General features: G+C 40.3%; 2 protein-coding genes across 12 annotated transcripts in view; both read left to right on the forward strand.

Annotated features, from left to right (window-relative positions):
* LOC124112462 overlaps positions 1-19,888 on the forward strand; it is a 180,872-nt gene that overhangs the window by 144,364 nt on the left and 16,620 nt on the right. For 5 of the 11 annotated variants that reach the window (XM_048390748.1, XM_048390747.1, XM_046472571.2 and 2 more), the window contains one exon: positions 1,782-2,662. The exons of 3 other annotated variants lie outside the window; for them this stretch is intronic. In XM_048390748.1, coding sequence (XP_048246705.1) covers positions 1,782-2,437 — 656 coding nt within the window. In that variant the 3' untranslated portion in view covers positions 2,438-2,662. Of the gene's footprint in view, positions 1-1,781; positions 2,663-19,756; positions 19,825-19,888 lie in introns of those variants that run through there. 3 more of the 11 variants (XM_048390752.1, XM_048390756.1, XM_048390754.1) reach the window with 2 other exon arrangements.
* The window catches only part of LOC124128229 (sodium-coupled monocarboxylate transporter 1-like), a 136,084-nt gene continuing 132,735 nt past the window's right edge, over positions 16,540-19,888 (forward strand). Inside the window, exon 1 of the mRNA XM_048390768.1 lies at positions 16,540-16,601. The gene's annotated coding sequence lies outside the window, so the exon portion shown is untranslated. The remainder of the gene's footprint in view (positions 16,602-19,888) is intronic.

Consider the following 19,888-nt stretch of genomic DNA (forward strand, 5'->3'; position numbering starts at 1 on the left):
AAAAAAATCATTAGCTTCCTGTTATAACGCGACAACAGGGAATCAAATCAGTGGAAAAAGAAACTTTCCGTCGACAAACTGTACCAGTTATCGCCATCATCTAAACAGCACGTGCCACGTGATCAAGCACACCACTTCACTTTTACAAATTACATTTTTTATTTTCTCTGTTATCGCAAGCTGTTTTTATATTTGTTACAATTAATTAGAAATGCTTTTATCAATTTGTCGTCTGCAAACTGACGTAGACCAATGTGATCTACACGCTATGTACTATGGATTTCGCGATATATACAGGGTTATTCACATTTGGAAAATAGCTCAAATAGGTTTTGGAATTGTTTTTGGGGGAAGAAATGACAGACAGAAAGTAAGCTATGACAGAACTGAAAGTGCATCATCGTGTTGTTGGATTTTTGTTTCCGCGTCAGTTAGTCACGTGACACAGCCCGCGTGTCTCTTCTAAAGTTGTATTTGAGCAAGGTGATTATATGGTATGTATTTTAATATTTATTCACAGGAGTAATTTTTGTTTATCATTTGTAGATAAATATTTCTCTCTTCTAATGAAACCGAGCAAAGGTAAAACGAGATGCGATCACGTGCGCGCTGTAGCGGGGACTAAGCTATAATTGGTCTTCGTCGACAGCTAGTCACTGGTCAATTTTCAGGGTAACATGCGTGTTCACAGTTAGTTAACGGGAAAGTTCTCTTTCCACTCGTAATTCCTTCTCTGTGGTACAATAGAAATCAACCTATATATAGTCCACGCAATGACATGAGCGCATTTGGTCTTAATTTCACAAAACCAAATGTTTGTCGTGATGTTTTCGATACCAATTTTCAGAAATGCCAAGAATGAAATTGACAACAATTGTTCATCTGCTAGCATCTGCTTTTGAAACTGAGAGCAATCAAATAGCACGCGCCTCGCCTGGAGCGGTGTCGACGTGATTTGCACGTTCTGGGCGGGCGGCTGGTCTATTTCGCACGTGCCTCACGACGTTTATTCTGACAGCAAAGCGCGAGGACATTTCAAAATATATTTGTATATTGACAATTAATTTAATTGCTGTTTGGTCTCAACATTTTTTCGTTTACAGAAGAACACTAAAACATACTCCAAATAATATAATAGCAGAAAGTTCCAGAAATATTTCAAACATGACTTGTTCACTACATTTAATGTTGCTTATTGTTTATTGTGTTATTGACTGTTTGTGTCCTGTTCTGATAATGCTGCCAATCTCCTGTCTCCCATCGCCAAGCCCCCCAGCCCCCAGTGCGTCCTCCAACGTGCTACACCAAACTCCCCCAACTACCGGATGACGTCACCAGGTCACGTGACACTGTGATCTCAACATCCTCATTTTAAGCTTCTTCCTCATTATACCGCGTTTACTCGTGTTTCTGTTAAGCGATGGTGAACAACTGTGATCGAGAGTATTCGCGCTCTGCGTGATTATTGCGCGATGTGTATCCTTTTGTTTTAGTAATTCAGAATCTCCACTGCAAATATTTCAGTGACGAACCTCTTACACCAGACCTGTTACTAACTTATTTTACATTCGCGTTAAAATATTACAGTATACATACACCAAAACGCAATACACAGTAGATTTTATGTTCATCCTACTGCACTGTGATTATATTACACTATTTGTATGTCAGTACATTGTACTTAGCTGTGCATTCCTTGCAATTGGATATTTTTGTACAACTTTAATATCCCAATTTGTCTCATGTGTTATTCACTTGTAAACTACATTCATATGTTGTAGGTATACATCTGAAGTATGACAAAGACATAGTCAATCTCGACTACGTCCACATCAACACAGAAGGAGACCTGGTCAACAGGAAGTCGGACACCAGACCTGCAGGGGAGTGGAGACTGAAGAAATACTGGGGCACATGTAGCACTGCCCCCCTCCCCCGGGCTGGCTGTCCCCAGTACTGGGAGATGGTGAACAGGGTCAGTCTGGAGGAACCACTCACAGGGAACAACCTCATCCTGGAGGTGGGTGCATGCAGGGAGGAGCAGAGGGACGTGTCTCATTGTATCAATCCACGATCCAGCTCCTGCTGCATGCAGGTCGCCCACTGTCCTACACACGGCGGGATATGCAGGCGGACATGGAAGGAGGGGAAGCATGTGCTGTGTCTGCCTGACACTCTCCCCAACACAGCAGGGGTATCACACACACTACATTACGGTGTTGTCTATGATGACACCAGGAAGAAGATTGTCTTCATTGATGTGAAGGAGAACAAAGTGATGTCGGCGTTAGACAATGTAGACTCCAGTCAGCCACTGTGGCCGATGTTCGGGGTGTATAACCCACATCTCCTCACTGTCAGCATGACACTTGTAGTGGGCAGCGGCATCAACATGACAGAGGAGAAGAAAGCAATGATTGTCAATGCGCTGTCGTGATGGTGACAGTGATTGTCAAGGCGCTGTCGTGATGGTGACAATGGTTGTCAAGTGCTGTCGTGATAGTGACAATGATTGTCAAGGCGTAGTCGTGATGGGGACAATGATTGTTACGGCGTTGTCGTGATGGTGACAATGGTTGTCAGGGCGTTGTCGTGATGGTGACAATGATTGTTCAGGGGCTGTCGTGATGGTGACAGTGATTGTCAAGGGCTGTCGTGAAGGTGACAATGATTGTCAAGGGCTGTTGTGATGGTGACAATGATTGTTAAGGCGCTGTCGTGATGGGGACAATGATTTTCAAGGCGTTGTCGTGATGGTGACAATGATTGTCAAGACGTTTTCGTGATAGTGACAATGGTTGTCAATGCGTTGTCGTTATGGTGACAATGATTGTCAAGGCGTTGTCATGATGGTGACAATGATTGTCAAGGGCTGTCGTGATGGTGACAATGACTGTCAAGGCGTTGTCGTGATGGTGACAATGATTGTCAAGGCGTTGTCATGATGGTGACAATGATTGTCAACGGCTGTCGTGATAGTGACAATGATTGTCAATACGCTGTCGTGATGGTGACAGTGATTGTCAAGGCGCTGTCGTGATGGTGACAATGATTGTCAAGGCACTGTCGTGATGGTGAGAATGGTTGTCAAGGGCTGTTGTAATGGTGACAATGATTGTCAATACGCCGTTGTGATGGTGACAATGTTTGTCAAGGGCTGTCGTGATAGTAACAATGATTTTCAAGGCGTTGTCGTGGAGGAAACAATGATTGTCAGGGCGTTGTCGTGATGGTGACAATGATTTCAAGGCGTTGTCGTGAAGGAAACAATGATTGTCAAGGCGTTGTCATGACGGTGACAATAATTGTAAAGGCGCTGTCGTGATGGTGACATTGATTGTCAAGGCGTTGTCGTGATGGTGACAATGATTGTCAAGGCGTTGTCGTGATGGTGACAATGATTCTCAAGGCGTTGTCGTGACGGTGACAATGATTGTGAAGGGCTCTCGTGATAGTAACAATGATTGTCAAGGGCTGTCGTGATGGTGACAATGATTGTCAAGGCGGTGTCTTGATGGTGACAATGATTGTCAAGGGCTGTGGTGATGGTGACAATGATTGTCAATACGCTGTCGTGATGGTACAATGATTGTCAAGGCGCTGTCGTGATAGTGACAATGATTTCAAGGCACTGTCGGGATGGTGACAATGATTGTCAAGGGCTGTCGTAATGGTGACAATGATTGTCAAGGCTCTGTCGTGACGGTGACAATGATTGTCAAGACGCTGTCGTGATGGTGACAATGATTGTTAAGGCTCTGTCGTGATGGTGACAATGATTGTCAAGGCACTGTCGGGATGGTGACAATGATTGTCAAGGCACTGTTGGGATTGTGACAATGATCGTGATAAGAACACACAGATTTGTTGCAGATCCTTACTGATCAGGAACAACTACATGACTCGAACATGTCTTCTCTGTGAAGAAGGCATTCATCTTCGTATGTACAAATATCACAAGTAAACAGTGTAGTGTGTACACAACACAAAACCAGAAGTTTAACTTATGATCTCCTACACCTTTCAACTATAACCCCCTGAACCTGTAATCTTGATGTGATATGTGTAAATGTATATAACATTTAGATAAAAGGTAAAACGTTTGTTGTTGTTTGTGTTTATTTTTTTGTTCGTTTTTTAACGCCGTACTCAACAATATTCCAGCTATATGATGGTGATCGTTAACTAATCGAGCCTGGACCAGACAATTCAGTGATTGGCGTCAAGAGCATCCATCTTCGTAATTGGGATACGATGGCATGCAACAACCAAGTCAGCGAGCCTCACCGTCCAATCCTATTTGTCCCCTCTTACAAGCATAGTCGCCTCTCACAACTTGCATGTGTTGCTTAAGACCTATTCTGACTTTGATCTTCATGGGTGACGTAAATCTATCATGGTACATGGTACGACACACAATCAGGCAAGTCGCCGAACCTGACCAATCGATGGATGCTGTCGCCTCGTTTTGCATGCTGACAGGGGATATCAGTGGGATTTCTTTAGATGTTTATCAAACAAAATAAAGTAAGTGACATTGCAATAAGCTATTGTTTTGATAATAATAACTTAAAATTTGCTGTATTTGCCGGACGAAGGAGGGCAGTTTAAAAGATTGAGGGCTTATGCGAATGATTATTACCAGCAAAAATAGCGTTACCGTTATTATAGCTAAAATAGATAGAATTTGTTTTCAGATGAATATAAACACAATATCGGTTTTGAAATATTTACTGCAATCAACAAACAACGAATGCCACTGAAGAACAAATCAGATGAAGTCAAAGCTGACTCCCTAACAACGGGAGTCAAGCAATATGAGGGCATTATCAAGTTACAATGGTCCGCTAATTCTGATAACATGCGGGTAATTTAAAGATAATTCTCCCCATTTTAGCTATAAATTGCGTGGATCGATGCTCATGATGGCAATTACTGAACTGTTTGGTCCAGACTTGATTATTTATAGACCGCTGTCATATATCTCAACAATTGCTGAATGTGGCGTTAAACAGCAAACACACAAAAACCCATGGAGGTATGATTACATAGTTTGTAGCAATATACCGGGAAACAACAGAAATGCCTTCAGCATTGGGACACTTTAACCACTATAATATGATTTTGTTATATTATTCCATAATGTTCCTCGGTAACATTTGTCTTGAAAACCTGTACAGTTTCCGAATACGATTTCAAGGCAACAAGCTGGTAGGGAGATGGAGGTATAGGTTCTATAAACCTTATGCATGTGCCGCCACTAACACCATCACCATCAACATGACCACCAACACGACCACCAACACGACCACCAACAACACGCACGATCACTAACACCATAACAACACCAATACCAACAATAGCAAGATCAACCCAAACAACACAAACAACAACAACATCAACAACAACATCAACAACACAACCAACCCCAGCAAGAACACCACCGACACGGCCACCAACAACACGCACGATCTTTTACACCACCAACTACACCAATACCAACAACAGCAAGATCAACACCAACACCACAAACAACAACAACACCAATACCAACAACAGCAAGATCAACACCAATACCACAAACAACAAGATCAACAACAACACCAACAACATCGATAACACCACCAACACCAACAACGACACACACCACCTTGGGTCTAGCTGAAGTGGTAAACGTCTGAGACCTATATCACTCCGGGCTTTCCTTGAACATTAAGCTGACACGCCATGATATAATTGGAATGATGTTAAAAGCAGCGCTAAACCCAACTCACTCACTCATCTTTGGAGACTAAGCTTTGATGTTCTTTAATTCGGGATTTGAGGGGCCTAGATGTTTCTCCAATGAAAGCTTGCCTACAACTGCACGGAATGTGGTACACTGCTCTTGATGGTTCTAGCTTGTGGCTGGATGGTTCAACTCCACCTCACCTCGTGCTCCGAACTAGACGTACATGTAGTTGCATCGTTATCGCAGTCTGATGTAACGTCGTCGGATTCCCCTTCCAATCTAGACGTACATGTAGTTGCATCGTTATCGCAGTCTGATGTAACGTCGTCGGATTCCCCTTCCAATCTAGATGTACATGTAATAGCGTCGTTATCGCTGTCTGATGTAACGTCGTCGGATTCCCCTTTCGAACTAGACGCACATGTAGTTGCATCGTTATCGCTGTCTAACGTAACGTCGTCGGATTCCCCTTTCGAACTAGACGAACATGTAGTTGCATCGTTATCGCTGTCTGACGTAACGTCGTCGGATTCCCCTTTCGAACTAGACGCACATGTAGTTGCATCGTTATCGCTGTCTGACGTAACGTCGTCGGATTCCCCTTCCGAACTAGACGCACATGTAATAGCGTCGTTATCGCTGTCTGACGTAACGTCGTCGCATTCCCCTTCCGAACTAGACGTACATGTAGATGCGTCCCTGACTCCGTCTGACGTGTCAGCTTCGCTACCCCCTTCTTCCGAAATTCATTTTTTTAAAGAGAGAGGCAAACATTTCTATCATCATATTATACTGAATAGCCAAATATTATAAAATTTGTAAAACTCTTAGGATCTAAAGAATGTATAGAGATTTATTGTAAAACTATCCATTAGTACTAAAAATACTAGGTAATCACATGATGTTATTAACTGTATATCAACATATATATAATTATTAATATTTATGTGGTCTTGTACCACCTTTTTGTGATTTGTTTGAATAAACAGATTCTGATTCTGAACATACTACATTTGGGGAGAGATCTCTTATGAAATGTTTTTTTTTTTCATTTTTAGTTAAATGCAATCTGCAAAATAAAATTATGTTACTGATTATACTGTTATTTGCTTACAAATTTGTACGTAAATTAAATATTTTCCTTTTTGTAGTCGCACTGTGGATGAAATACTTAGGTTTCCGAGAGGTGGTGAGGTGAAATGGGGTTTAAGATTATTACACTTATATAGCAACGTGCATGTGTGTGTGTGCGTGCGTGCGTGCGTGCGTGCGTGCGTGCGTGCGTGCGTGTGCTTGTACTAGTCCGGACTAATCCCGATGTTATAGTGTTGGCCGACAGATGCCATGCCTCAGTTTAACATGAATACCCAGCTAAGACACAGTATACTGACTCTAAGCCGACCAAGCCTTGTTGCCGAGCGCCAGACAGGGTAATAACAAGTACCATCTCTTATCAAAGACGCCGAATGTGCTATAACCTCTTATGTAACACATCGTTGTAAATTAATGGTCCCGATGCAATCTCACGCAATAAGACCTCAGCAATGCATGGTGGGTAACGTTGATAACGTTGCCAGTTATGGCGGCAGGTTATATCGAGGCTCGGCGGTAGACAACTATGTGGAACTACAAGCTACGTCCATCTTATTTCTTATAAAGCACATTGGATTCCAATCTCGGGTTATCACAGAATGTTATGGAGTTGACAGAACCTCGACATCGGAGAGAAGCGTTCGTAAAATAGCACGACTACAATTTAACCGAGAATGCTGTGTTGATATGGGATCTTGGATTGCTTGAAATTATCGAAAAAATCAGATCAGGCGCTAAAACAACCGTATGACGCGGAACCTCGTTTTCAATCGGTTATCGGCTGAACACGTGGTTTTCGGACATTGGTCGAAGCGTGTCATCTCGGTATTGGCGCCTCTGAGCGTTGTCAGGGCGAGACGTGACCATCAATCTTATATACCTTGGAGAGATATCAAATCGTCGCTGTATGTCGTCGGTATAAATCCCATCGTCGGCTAGTCGTACAAAACAACTACATTGAATCCCGTGGTCACAGGCTCATGATCAGTGACATGACCATCGATCTTACATACCTTGGTTTGGAGTGACTTGGATAGTTTTCGACGCGTTTCCAACATATCGTTTCGAGAGCACCTACAAGAGACGGATATACATTTAATAATAAAAAAAAACATGCGTACAGAGAGAGACAGAGAGAGAGAGAGAGAGAGAGAGAGAGAGAGAGAGAGAGAGAGAGAGAGAGATGTCAAATCGTCCTTATGTCGTCGGTATAAATCTCATCGTCGGCTTGTCGTACAAAGCAACTACATTGAATCGGGTGGTCACAGGCTCATGATCAGTGACTTGCCTGAATGCTTGCCATTGAACCCGACGAGACGGGATGTTACTGATGAAGCCAGACACTGGGTTGACTCAAATATTTACAGACCACAGTGATATAGCTGGCACATGGCTGAGTGCGGAGTGTAAATACACACAAACACACATACATATCATCATCATCATCATCATCATCATCATCATCATCTGCTCAATGTCATAAGAGGGAAATCAATAGAGGACTCTTGTCTTGTCTTGTCAGATCTAGAATTTGTTACTCTTATCAAGTGACTGGTATTTTCACGAGTGAAGCAGCCACAAGTTAACACTTAACTTTGCAGATAAGATAAACATTGTGTTTGACTAGAAAATGTAAAATGTTCCGCTTATTATAAAATTCGTTCGGGCATTAAGCGCCATTTCTACATGTTATTTCACTTGAGTGAAATATCGATTATATATACTCTTAAAAAAAAGAAACGTTAAGTCAGTTTTGTGTAAGGTAGGAAAATATATTTACACGAGGAACCGTACAAGGTATGGAGCCAAAATGTTTTGGGGAGAACACTTGGTGATAGTAGTCATCTCAGTTATCGGTACATTGGAAAAGTCCAAGGTGAAGGTCCGTTCGAATCGATAGCGGCCTGACATCTCCTGCCCATGGAAGACACGATTATGCGAATCACATCCTGGAAAATTGTAGCCAACTCGGCCTGCAACGCAAAAGTCAACAGCTGCAACGTGGTTGACGTCGGCGTAACCGTCTATCCAATTCATCCCACAGGTGCACTATCGGGTTCAAATCCGGGAATCTGGAGGGTCAGGGGAGAACATCAACGTTGTTGTTGTAAAGACAGGCTCTTGTGATCCGTGCTGTATACGGCCGAGCGTTGTCCTGCTGGAATGCACCGTTACCGTTGGCTGCAATTGGGAGGACGTGTGGTAGGAGAATTTCGTTAATGTATCGTTGAGCCGTAAGACTGCCCTAGATATCAACCAACCCTGTCCTGCCATTATGAGAGATAGCCGCCCACATCATAACGCTACCCCCACCAAACCTGTCCACTTCCTGTACGCGTAACGTTCTCCACGACGTCTGTAGACCTGTGCTCTGTTATTCCCTCGACGGTGGAGAAATCTTGATCTCGATGTTGTCGACTCAATATGAGGCATCGAACAGGACGTTTTGCTCGTAGACCTGCTGCTCTTAAACGGTGTCGTACGGTCTGGTCGGAGATTCTGCGCAGTCAGGGTATTTGGGATGCGGTTAAGGTGTCTGTGGTCGTGCTTTCACTTAGATGGCGCACTCGGATGTAGCGATCTTGGGCGAGAGTGGTTACTCTTGGTCGATCACGTGTTGACCCGTGCTGTTGAAACTGATCCAATAGCCTTGTGATGCTGCTGGGTGCTATATTGAAAACCCTGGCTACAGCCGATCGGGATTCCCCTGCCTGCAAGCGTCCTTTGAAGCTGTTTCGTTTCACTTCTGTTAATCTTGGCGTGTTGTTGAACTGTCACTCTTCGATTGACGTAGATGCCAGGCAATCAAAAACACTGCACTTTACTACCGTTTATGGTGTTGCTGCAGGTTTAGTACGTGCAACTCCATGGTACTTTTGTTAATGTACTGGGTGCGTTTTTTTCCGAATCGTACTTGTTTTCCGACTTATTGTTTTCAACTAAGGAATTGCATCGGACACAACTTTTGTCACGGATGCGTCAAATTTGGAAATGTCCACCACATGTCTTCCACAAAAAGTTTTGAAGGTTTTACTGTGTGTTGTAACAATGATAGTGAGTGAGTGAGTGAGTGAGTGAGTGAGTGAGTGAGTGAGTGAGTGAGTGAGTGAGTGAGTGAGTGAGTGAGTGAGTGAGTGAGTGAGTGAGTGAGTGAGTGAGTGAGTGAGTGAGTGAGTGAGTGAGTGAGTGAGTATGGTTTACGCCGCCTTGAGCAATATTCCAGCAATATCACGGCGGGGGACACCAATATCACAGCGGGCTTCACACATTGTGCCCATGTCGGGAATCGAACTCGGGTCTTCGGCGTGACGAGCGAACGCTTTAACCACTATGCTACCCGACCGCCCCCTATTACCTTGATCAAACATCTTCTGAGCAAGAGTCGTATTTCGCTCTTTGAAGTCATGGTAGCAAGAACATGCTCGATTGTACTTCAAAAGTTATGAAATGTAAACGCTATCGTTGATATCCTGTGTCTTGTGGAGAGTGTTTTGACCTCTGAAGCTTTATGCATTGATCTAAATATGAAACAGATGAAGTGGTCTCACTGGTCTCCTTTATTGCTAGTCCAGGTGGGTAAATCAGTGGAAGAAATCGTTCATTTGAACGATATCAGATCATCGATATACCTCAAGCTTAAAGGGGCACTGATCTGAAGCAACTCCGCGGGACTGGTTGTTGCCTTTGTTATTGTCTTTTCCCCGTAAATACCCGGATGATATAGCAAATCTAGATTAGTTCGCGACCTGTGCTGCGCCATTCGTAAGCGCATTTGACACCTTTATTGATAGTATAAGGATGTATGGTCACATTGTCAACAAAAGGAAATACAGTTTTGGAAATAATAAAGAAATGTAGGTATCTTTATGGGCAGCATCGGTAATTGTGACGAAGTTTTGATAAGTCACCTGCTTGGTAATTTTGCGATTTTCGTTTACACTAGTTTAACTTGCAACACAAAGTAAATATTTCACCTGAGCATTGCTCACTTTATCGTGTGTATATTTTTACAGTCAAAATGTGTAACATTTTCACTTAGAAAATTTATTCAACGCCTGGATATTTATTTTACAAATTGCCTGAGAAAAATGTCCATCTGTATCATTATGATAACGAATTCCTAACATTTTTATGTTTAATAACATCACCAAGTGACTGAAAATGTAAGGATTAAAAGTACTTTTCTAAATTGTTTGGCTTCTAATCCTAGCATAATTAATCTATTGTGATCTTTAAAGCCCCTTTGAACGTCTTAATCATTTTAAGTCAATCTTTTAAATAAATGGACAGATTTTTCAGGCAATTTGTAAAATAAATATCCAGGCGTTGAATAAATTTTCTATTTGGACATTTTATAAATTGCCTGAGTGAATCTCATTTTACACATTGACTGTAATATATACAGACTTGTGAAAACAACGTCTGTCGCGCATCGAAGAACTTCCCAACCAAGACGTAGAGGAACAAGAATGATTCTGTTCAATGCTGCAGCAAATGAATGAAAACAAAATGCAAATATCATAATTACAACCTACCAAAGTTATATGTATAATTTTAGGCAGCTACCTTGTTCGAGGAATGTACCCATGACTATCAACATAACGGAACAATATCCCATACATCTTCAGCCGTACAAAGAAACATTTTCGATGTCACGTGTCTCTGGAACAATCGAATATTTTAAAATATGTATAGCGTTTCGGGATATTATAACCCGTGTTCGTTTCTCAACTGACCACTTGTTTTTTTTCAGTTGTTTCACATAGGTTTCAAGTCCCAAAGGTCAGCTGAGAAGCCCACATGACAACTATTTTCATAATATCCACGGTTCTTAAAAAATCCCTTGAGTTAGATAACAATGAGCGATCAATCAACGTATTATCGGTTAACCTTTGAACATAGTATGTTGTTTTTACATCGGCATATCACGCCATGATATGAGTGTATTCCTTTTGCTTTAGTAAACCTGGACAATTAAAAACTTACTTTTGACATATCCACTGTGCAAGATAACAGCGATTAATCAATCAACGTATGTTCTGTTGATTCTTTGATGGCTAGGAATGATCCGTTGATTTACATTCAATTCATCTCTTGCTTGGCTGCCACGTGCATATTACAAAACACACATTTGACCTCACTTCAAACCTGAATTTAGATAATGAATAACTACCCCAGACACAAGAAATGCAAAATAGGATTATTTACCCGCTAATCTGAGCGGTGCTACCACTAGTTATACCTGTAATAAATTCATTAACTGAGCATCAAGTGAATGACTAACAAATACACAAGTGTAGGGGTATATCAGAAAACATGGCTGACAACAAGGGAGTAGCAATCGTATCAGCCACGCAATCCGTAATCCGAACATGCTTTCACTGCAGGTTTAAGTTAAAAGTCTTAGTCAGATTACCTTGTTTTGCCTTTGCCAAACCGAGCAGATATTCCGATTCATATGCATAAAGCAACAGATCAGCAAGAAGCGGAACACAATAGGTCACCATAGGGATGCCTACTTCTTGCCTAAATGTCTCACCCCTACATTTTACAGAGAAATTATCAAAGAGGAAGTCTAGCATTTCACAAATGTTTTTCTCAGTAAACATTAGATGTTATTTACTTTCAATTTGAAAAATTACCCTGAACCTCTGAAGATAGATATGTGACTGTATCTCTGGTCACTGCGTTTTGCAACAAAAGCCCCATGGGTCACGGAATCAGGTTTTTCCTTAAGTTTGTTATGTGGGATAGAGGTGAAGAAATTACTTTAACAGAATTGAAGCAAATCCTTTGAGGTTTCGAAAATAGACATGGTATTGTTTGTTTGTTGTCTAACGCCTCACTCAGCAAAATTCCAGCTACTTGACGGCGATCTGTAAAATATCAAGTCTGGACCACAAAATCAGACAAGCTACCTCCACTCGGTTCATGATTTGATTGGTGTGATTACACATTAATACAACTCCATGCCGTGATGTATTCCAAGCACATGCTCTCTGCAAAAATTAGTGCATGCGCAGGAGATGGGACAACGTTTTGTGACATGAATGAGAATCGACCTTTAGATGGGAAACGCAGTACTGTTTTATCGAATATATATTTTGCAAATAACATTTTCCTTAAGTGGGTAGGGCGGGGGCTTTGGTATGATTATCATTTTCCATTTCGATTGTTCTTGCCATTGACTGTTTGTTTGTTCATTTGATTGTTTTTAACGCTGCACTCAGCGATGACGGTTGTACAACGGCGGTCTGTAAATAATCGAGTCTGGACCAGACAATTCAATGACTGATATCACGAGCATTGATCCAAGCAATTGGGATACGAAGACGTGCATCAACCAAGTCAACGAACCTGACCACTCGATTCCGTTCGTCGCCTCTTACGACAAGCATAGAGGCCTTTTACGGCAAGTATGGGTTGCTGAAGACCTAATTCTTTTTACTGAAATATATCAGAGGCAACATTTAGGCTGTAGCTATCTTTGCATGTGTTTGTGACGGATGCCAACGGAGCGAGATACGCTCACCTTTTCGCGAGTACCTGGTATCATAACAGTTTGATAGTGATTAATACGTATGTACTAATCAAATATTCGGAATCGAACAATGGAATCTCCGTTAACAGATGTTTCTCTGATCATGAGAAGGGTTTTCTGGCTTTTCTTCAAACGTATTGTGACCAAGAAAATTGGGCAAAATGTTAAAACGATACATGAGATATGATAGAAATTGGGTGTCTTCAGAAATTATATAAACTGTAAAATATAACAAACCAACGGAAAACGCTCCAATATCTTACAAATGCTGAGGGTCAAACTGATAACGCGATTTGGACATAGTTCACGGCCAGTGTGGCCTGTAATACTGGTCATGGTTATGCAAACAAATTTAAGACTTAACCCCTTATCAGTCTAAACTAATAATCCCGTGTACCACGCCTACACGCGTATACTGGTCAGCATTCCTTCTTCAACCTGAACCGAACCCGTAAACACCTTTATCAAGCTTAAGAGTGCCTCGGTCAAGTTCAGTTATGCAAGTGTAACCAAAGTTATAACAACATCATTGACAATATAATCAGAAAATTAGACCAACCGCGATAGCTCAGTCACACATAACTCTGTGGCTGACAAATCAACTATTATTCACACAAGTAAGCAGCGTGCACTATCTTTATGTAGAAAGTCCTGAAGGTACACTGACCATTTCGACAATGTGGCTACAACCAGATACTATACGGTAAGATCTTGATGCATTTTTTACTTTTTAAATTTCATGCTTCACATATACTACACTTGTGTGAATGTCTACTTTTGTGAAGGGGCGGTCGGGTAGCCTAGTGGTTAAAGCGTTCGCTCGTCACGCCGAAGACCCGGGTTCGATTCCCGACATGGGTACAATGTGTGAAGCCCATTTCTGGTGTCCCCCGCCGTGATATAGGAACCCCGAAAAGTTTAACACGGGGTATTCCGAACGACAGTTACGTGCTGTACGACTGATTCCGTCAAACTCATCGTCTAGCTCTCGCTACAATGGGATAAACATTTGAACGGAACAGACTTTGCACAGCCATTGGGAAGTACAGCCATACAATCTCCGCTATCTGTTATACATTCCAGAACGTCCCTTAGATCTGTTTTAAAATATTGAACGTTCCAGAACGTTCTTTAGATCTGTTTTAAAATCTTGAACGTTCCAGAACATTCTGTAGATCTGTTTTAAAATATTGAACGTTTCAGAACGTTCTTTATGTCTTTTTTAAAATATTTAACGTTTCAGAACGTTCTTTATATCTGTTTTAAAATATATAACGTTTCAGAACGTTCTTTAGATCTGTTTTGAATATTGAACGTTCCAGAACGTCCCTTAGATCTGTTTTAAAATATTGAACGTTCCAGAACGTTCTTTAGATCTGTTTTAAAATCTTGAACGTTCCAGAACATTCTGTAGATCTGTTTTAAAATATTGAACGTTTCAGAACGTTCTTTATATCTTTTTTAAAATATTTAACGTTTCAGAACGTTCTTTATATCTGTTTTAAAATATATAACGTTTCAGAACGTTCTTTAGATCTGTTTTGAATATTGAACGTTCCAGAACGTTCTTTAGATCTGTTTTAAAATCTTGAACGTTCCAGAACGTTCTTTAGATCTGTTTTAAAATCTTGAACGTTCCAGAACATTCTGTAGATCTGTTTTAAAATATTGAACGTTTCAGAACGTTCTTTATATCTTTTTTAAAATATTTAACGTTTCAGAACGTTCTTTATATCTGTTTTAAAATATATAACGTTTCAGAACGTTCTTTAGATCTGTTTTGAATATTGAACGTTCCAGAACGTTCTTTAGATCTGTTTTAAAATCTTGAACGTTCCAGAACCTTCTGTAGATCTGTTTTAAAATCTTGAACGTTCCAGAACGTTCTTTAGATCTGTTTTCAAATCTTGAATCGAGAACTTTGTCAAAGTTTCTTTTTTCAAAGCGTAGTCTTGAATGGAAGCAGCCAGTTCGAATCAAAAGCCTTTATAACAACAGAAAACTGGTTTCTGATTGGCTAATGTTGACTTTTTGTCATTCATTGGTCGGCCATAGTTCGCAAAAAGTCGTTCTGACGAGACCTGCAACGGAATGTCCTTACACTTTTGTTTAGCGGCAGCGAGAGCTAAGATATTATTCTAAAGAGATTGTAATTATTCTGTAATCGACTATAAATTGTAGTTGATTCTGTGCCTGACTAATACACTCCAGTATATTAACCCAGGGCTTGTGCCAGTGTGCTGGTTGGTCGTGCACAGTGGCACGTCTGATATTGCTAGTGGCTAATATCATCATCCAACAATGAACCACTTGTTAACTGCATTGTCATCAACGTTCAATTCAATTCAATTCTGTGTTGTTTGAAAGGCCACAGGCTCATATACAACGGAGTTAAATAACACATGTTATACATATCACACCCAGAACGACTATGTACATTCCAGGAAGTAGTGTTTCATTCAGTACAAACTTGCATTAATACTAATCTGATTTTGTCTCGTCCTTGGTTTAACATGATTACCATCTGTGTGAAAATAAAACTTTTTGTCTACCATATGAGTACACTATTATACAAATAGACATGTAGATAACTCGGTACGGAACTATATATAGTGGGATGTTCACCTCAAATAAGACAGCATACACAATGAAAATATTCAAAATTATTATAATTGTTAACATATTCAACTGCAAATTATCGATAATAATAACGGTTATCTCAATATCATAATCATGACGTACATATGTACAATTATAGAAATTAAAATGCTTTAGTGAGTGACTATGGTTTTACGCCACTTTCATCAATATCACGGCGGGGAGCACCAGAAATGGGCTTCACACATTGTACCCATGTCGGGAATTAAAATGCTTTAGAAAGTTCGGGTGATATATTCAGTCACGAGTATCAGGTAATTCGTGAGCATGGAACCAGCGAGTGTGATTTAACATGGCGGGTGTTGAGATGTAAAACAACAGAATATTACTAGTTGAGTATGAACTGTGTTATGCTGTTTTTAGATGTATATAATATTGGTAATTCCTCGTTAGTGATTCTTTGCAATTCCCACAACAATATCCTATGTCATCTGATCGGCATGTTAGCGACCGCTATAGCAGGTTAATGCATTCAAATATGCAAATATTTCATTCAAATCACTATGACGAGACAGAAGCGTTAATTCCCGAGGCACAGATGTGTGGCACCGGTCATAAGAAACACTCATTTGGACAGAGGTAGTATGCGTCTGTTTCTGTTGTATGATTCAACTAAATCTTTACCGTTGTGGTTTCTTATAATTAACATATTGTAAATGTTTCTTCTGATATTGAAAGATGTTCACGCTCATTAAGATACACATTTCATTTAAATCTTCCAAGAGTGGGGTTTATTTGGTAATTCCAAAATATGCATTTTCCCTTTGGACACATCCGATGGCTATTTCAAAATATGCATTTGTCCCTTCTGTCCGATGGGGTTTAATATTTCTTTAGTTCTATAATGCATACTTTTTATGTGTTTTAAATCTAGTTTGTGTCTTGCATAACATAATCAGATAATGATTTGTATTTTCAACTTTTTAGACCGTGATTTTGGGGTTATTCCTGAATATGCATTTCTACTTCTGTCAGGAGGGATATGATATTTTGGGGTTCAATACCTAAAAATATTAAATGGATTTCTTTTTTTTACTTTGACATTGAAAACTATTTTATATAAAATCAACTAGATCGCATTTGATGCTATTTTATTATTTTCATTGAAGACAACATTATTATTTCTTTAGGAAATGCATGTTTTAAATGATTTATTTGTTACATATTCACGGGTACACCAGACAATAATCCTTTTAGCTTCTGTTGCTGTATATGTTGATAAATAATTCAGCCCCGCCTTTTTACGGCAAGCAAAGGTTGCTGAAGAACTTTTCTACACCGGGCCGTCACGGGTTGACGAATGTGTAACGGATACTGATTTTACTGTTACAATCTATAACATTTAGTTTGCTATTTGTACGACGTACTGCTTTACCCCAAAGTGTGACAAAGTTGCGATTACACGCCAGATGATAGGGCCGACAACCGTGCTTCTACATGGTCCATTACAATTAGTTGTGACGGCAACTGCTTTAAACATGGAGCGTGCAGTGCAGTCATTGCCGCCATGATTTGATAATACTGTGTGAGATTTTGATGGATTGTTTTAAAATCGACATCCACCCAATAATTAAAACTGACCATATTTTTCCAAATATTAATCTTGTTTATTTAGCACCATTACTAATCCTGAACGTTACCATAAATATTTTCAATTGCCATTTGGTGCAGAACTGAGGTTGGCGTGTTTAGCTTCCTGTACTCCGCTTTAAGGCCCGACAATGCATGTCTAATTATTTAAAAGACGAATATACTGTTACTTTGGATGTCATCTAATTTGCGAATACTTATCCATACTCAACCATACTCACCTAAATTCTCCATAGCTTATAGAAAACGATGTATGATGTAGGTAAAGGTACATTGTGTACACGTATGCTAATATATTTGTGTTTTAATCCCAACAGAGAGTGACAAGGGCATCTTATGCAACGTAGCACAGAGGAACGACATCGTCCAGAGATGGCAAGAGTGTTCTCAACACATTGAAGTCCACAACCGATGGTATCAAATCTTCAGATTGCCTTCTTACCTTAGCATCCAAAGACCTTTCCATATATTTCAAGAATTTTCGAAAACCCCAAGACATTCCTAGACACCGCAAGACCTTGTTTTCTCAAGGCCTTTAAGCGCATCCCAATACATCCCAACGCATTCCAAGACAGGCATACCCGTCCCAAGAGATTGTCAGGCATCCCCAGATTTCACTGAGCATCACAAACGTTTCCAACGCATAATAAACGCATCCAAGCATCACAAGACTCATCCCTTGCAAAGACTCACTTGGATCGATAGCAAGAGAAACGAATTAAAATGGCCAGCAGACACAGCTTCCACATCGTCGACTACGTGGTGTTCGGCGCCACCATCCTCATCTCGCTGGGCATAGGACTTTACTTTGCCATGTCTGGCGGACGTCAGCGAACAACATCCGAGTTTCTGGTCGGAGGACGTGCCATGAAGTTTCTCCCCGTCGCTGTGTCGCTCATGGTGTCGTTTGAGTCGTCGATCATGATGCTGGGCTATCCGGCAGAAGTATACGTGTATGGAGCTCAGCTTTTTATAGCTCTTTTTGGTTTCATGGCGGCATTTCTGATATGCAGGGTGTTGATGATCCCACTGATTCATCCCCTGAAACTTACAAGCGCTTACGAGGTAAGTTCAGATTTATACAGCGGAACTAGCTTAGACGCGTCAGGAAATCTTTCTGATCAGCCAATCCGCATCGAATCTCGGTATGAGACCTGCATTGTGTATCTCGCAAAGAAAGTAAAACCATCAGTTCCGAATGTAAATAATAAAGGCCGCACCATTACATTGTTTTTGATAGTTCATACACTCTGTCGAGTGTCATGTCATCTACACTCAAGAGAGAGTACACTATTTGGAACAGTTGTGTTCAATATGAAATGTCTTTTCTTAAAATTAATTTCCGAATCGAGATGATAAAGAAATGAAGCCGAATCGTGCTATATGGTTGACGTCTGATTGGCTCAAGAACCCACGTGTCATTTATTTAAACTGGGCGATCACATTTTGGCTACCGTCTTTTGGGGGGTTGTCAGATCATCACGTAAATAGTTATCGTACTGGAATCAAACATGTGAGGTGAGGTGAAATACGGTTAACGTCGCGTCCAAGATTATTGCATATATATATATATATATATATATATATATATATATATATATATATATATATATATATTATTTGTGTGTGTGTTCATCAACAGATTTACGACTTTCATTCAAGAAACCTCTACGATGACAAATGATACATTAATGCGAATCGATAATATTACTTATGTGTGTTATTACAGTATGTGATGGTTATGTATATTTTCATATTTTAACGCGAGCCGACCTATCGTTATAATTAGAATAATTTTGAGAGCAGGGTTGGCTCGCGTCACAAAACATCGACCACTAAAATCCTAAAGTATGTTTCCGATTTTCATGTTAGACAATAAATGTAATGAATGAATAATCCACTGCGAAGATAGAAAAAAATGAGGTTTACTAGTACTTATAAACAAATTGTGTTTTTTTATGTGTAAAAAAATATGCTTTTTTCCAAGGTGTAAACAATTTCTTTTCTGCTACAATGCTTGTTTCGACCCTGCCATCTCTAAGATAAGGTAGCAAGCATACGTTGTCCGCGCCAAAATAACGTACCGGCACCTAGACTGGACAGTTGTAAAGTCTTGAAGGAAAAAAATCTTGTTCTATTTATAGTGACGGGATTTCCCCAAACAGGGTCCATCTTCCTGGTTGCAGCTGCCGCTATTTTATACACAGCCATGGTGAGAAATGACCACTAATTCTTAAATAATTATCAATACGTCAATCCTATTTTATTTATACATG

The sequence above is a fragment of the Haliotis rufescens genome, unplaced genomic scaffold (genome assembly GCF_023055435.1).
Source record: "Haliotis rufescens isolate VD_foot unplaced genomic scaffold, xgHalRufe1.0.p SCAF_9, whole genome shotgun sequence".
Taxonomy (NCBI): domain Eukaryota; kingdom Metazoa; phylum Mollusca; class Gastropoda; order Lepetellida; family Haliotidae; genus Haliotis; species Haliotis rufescens.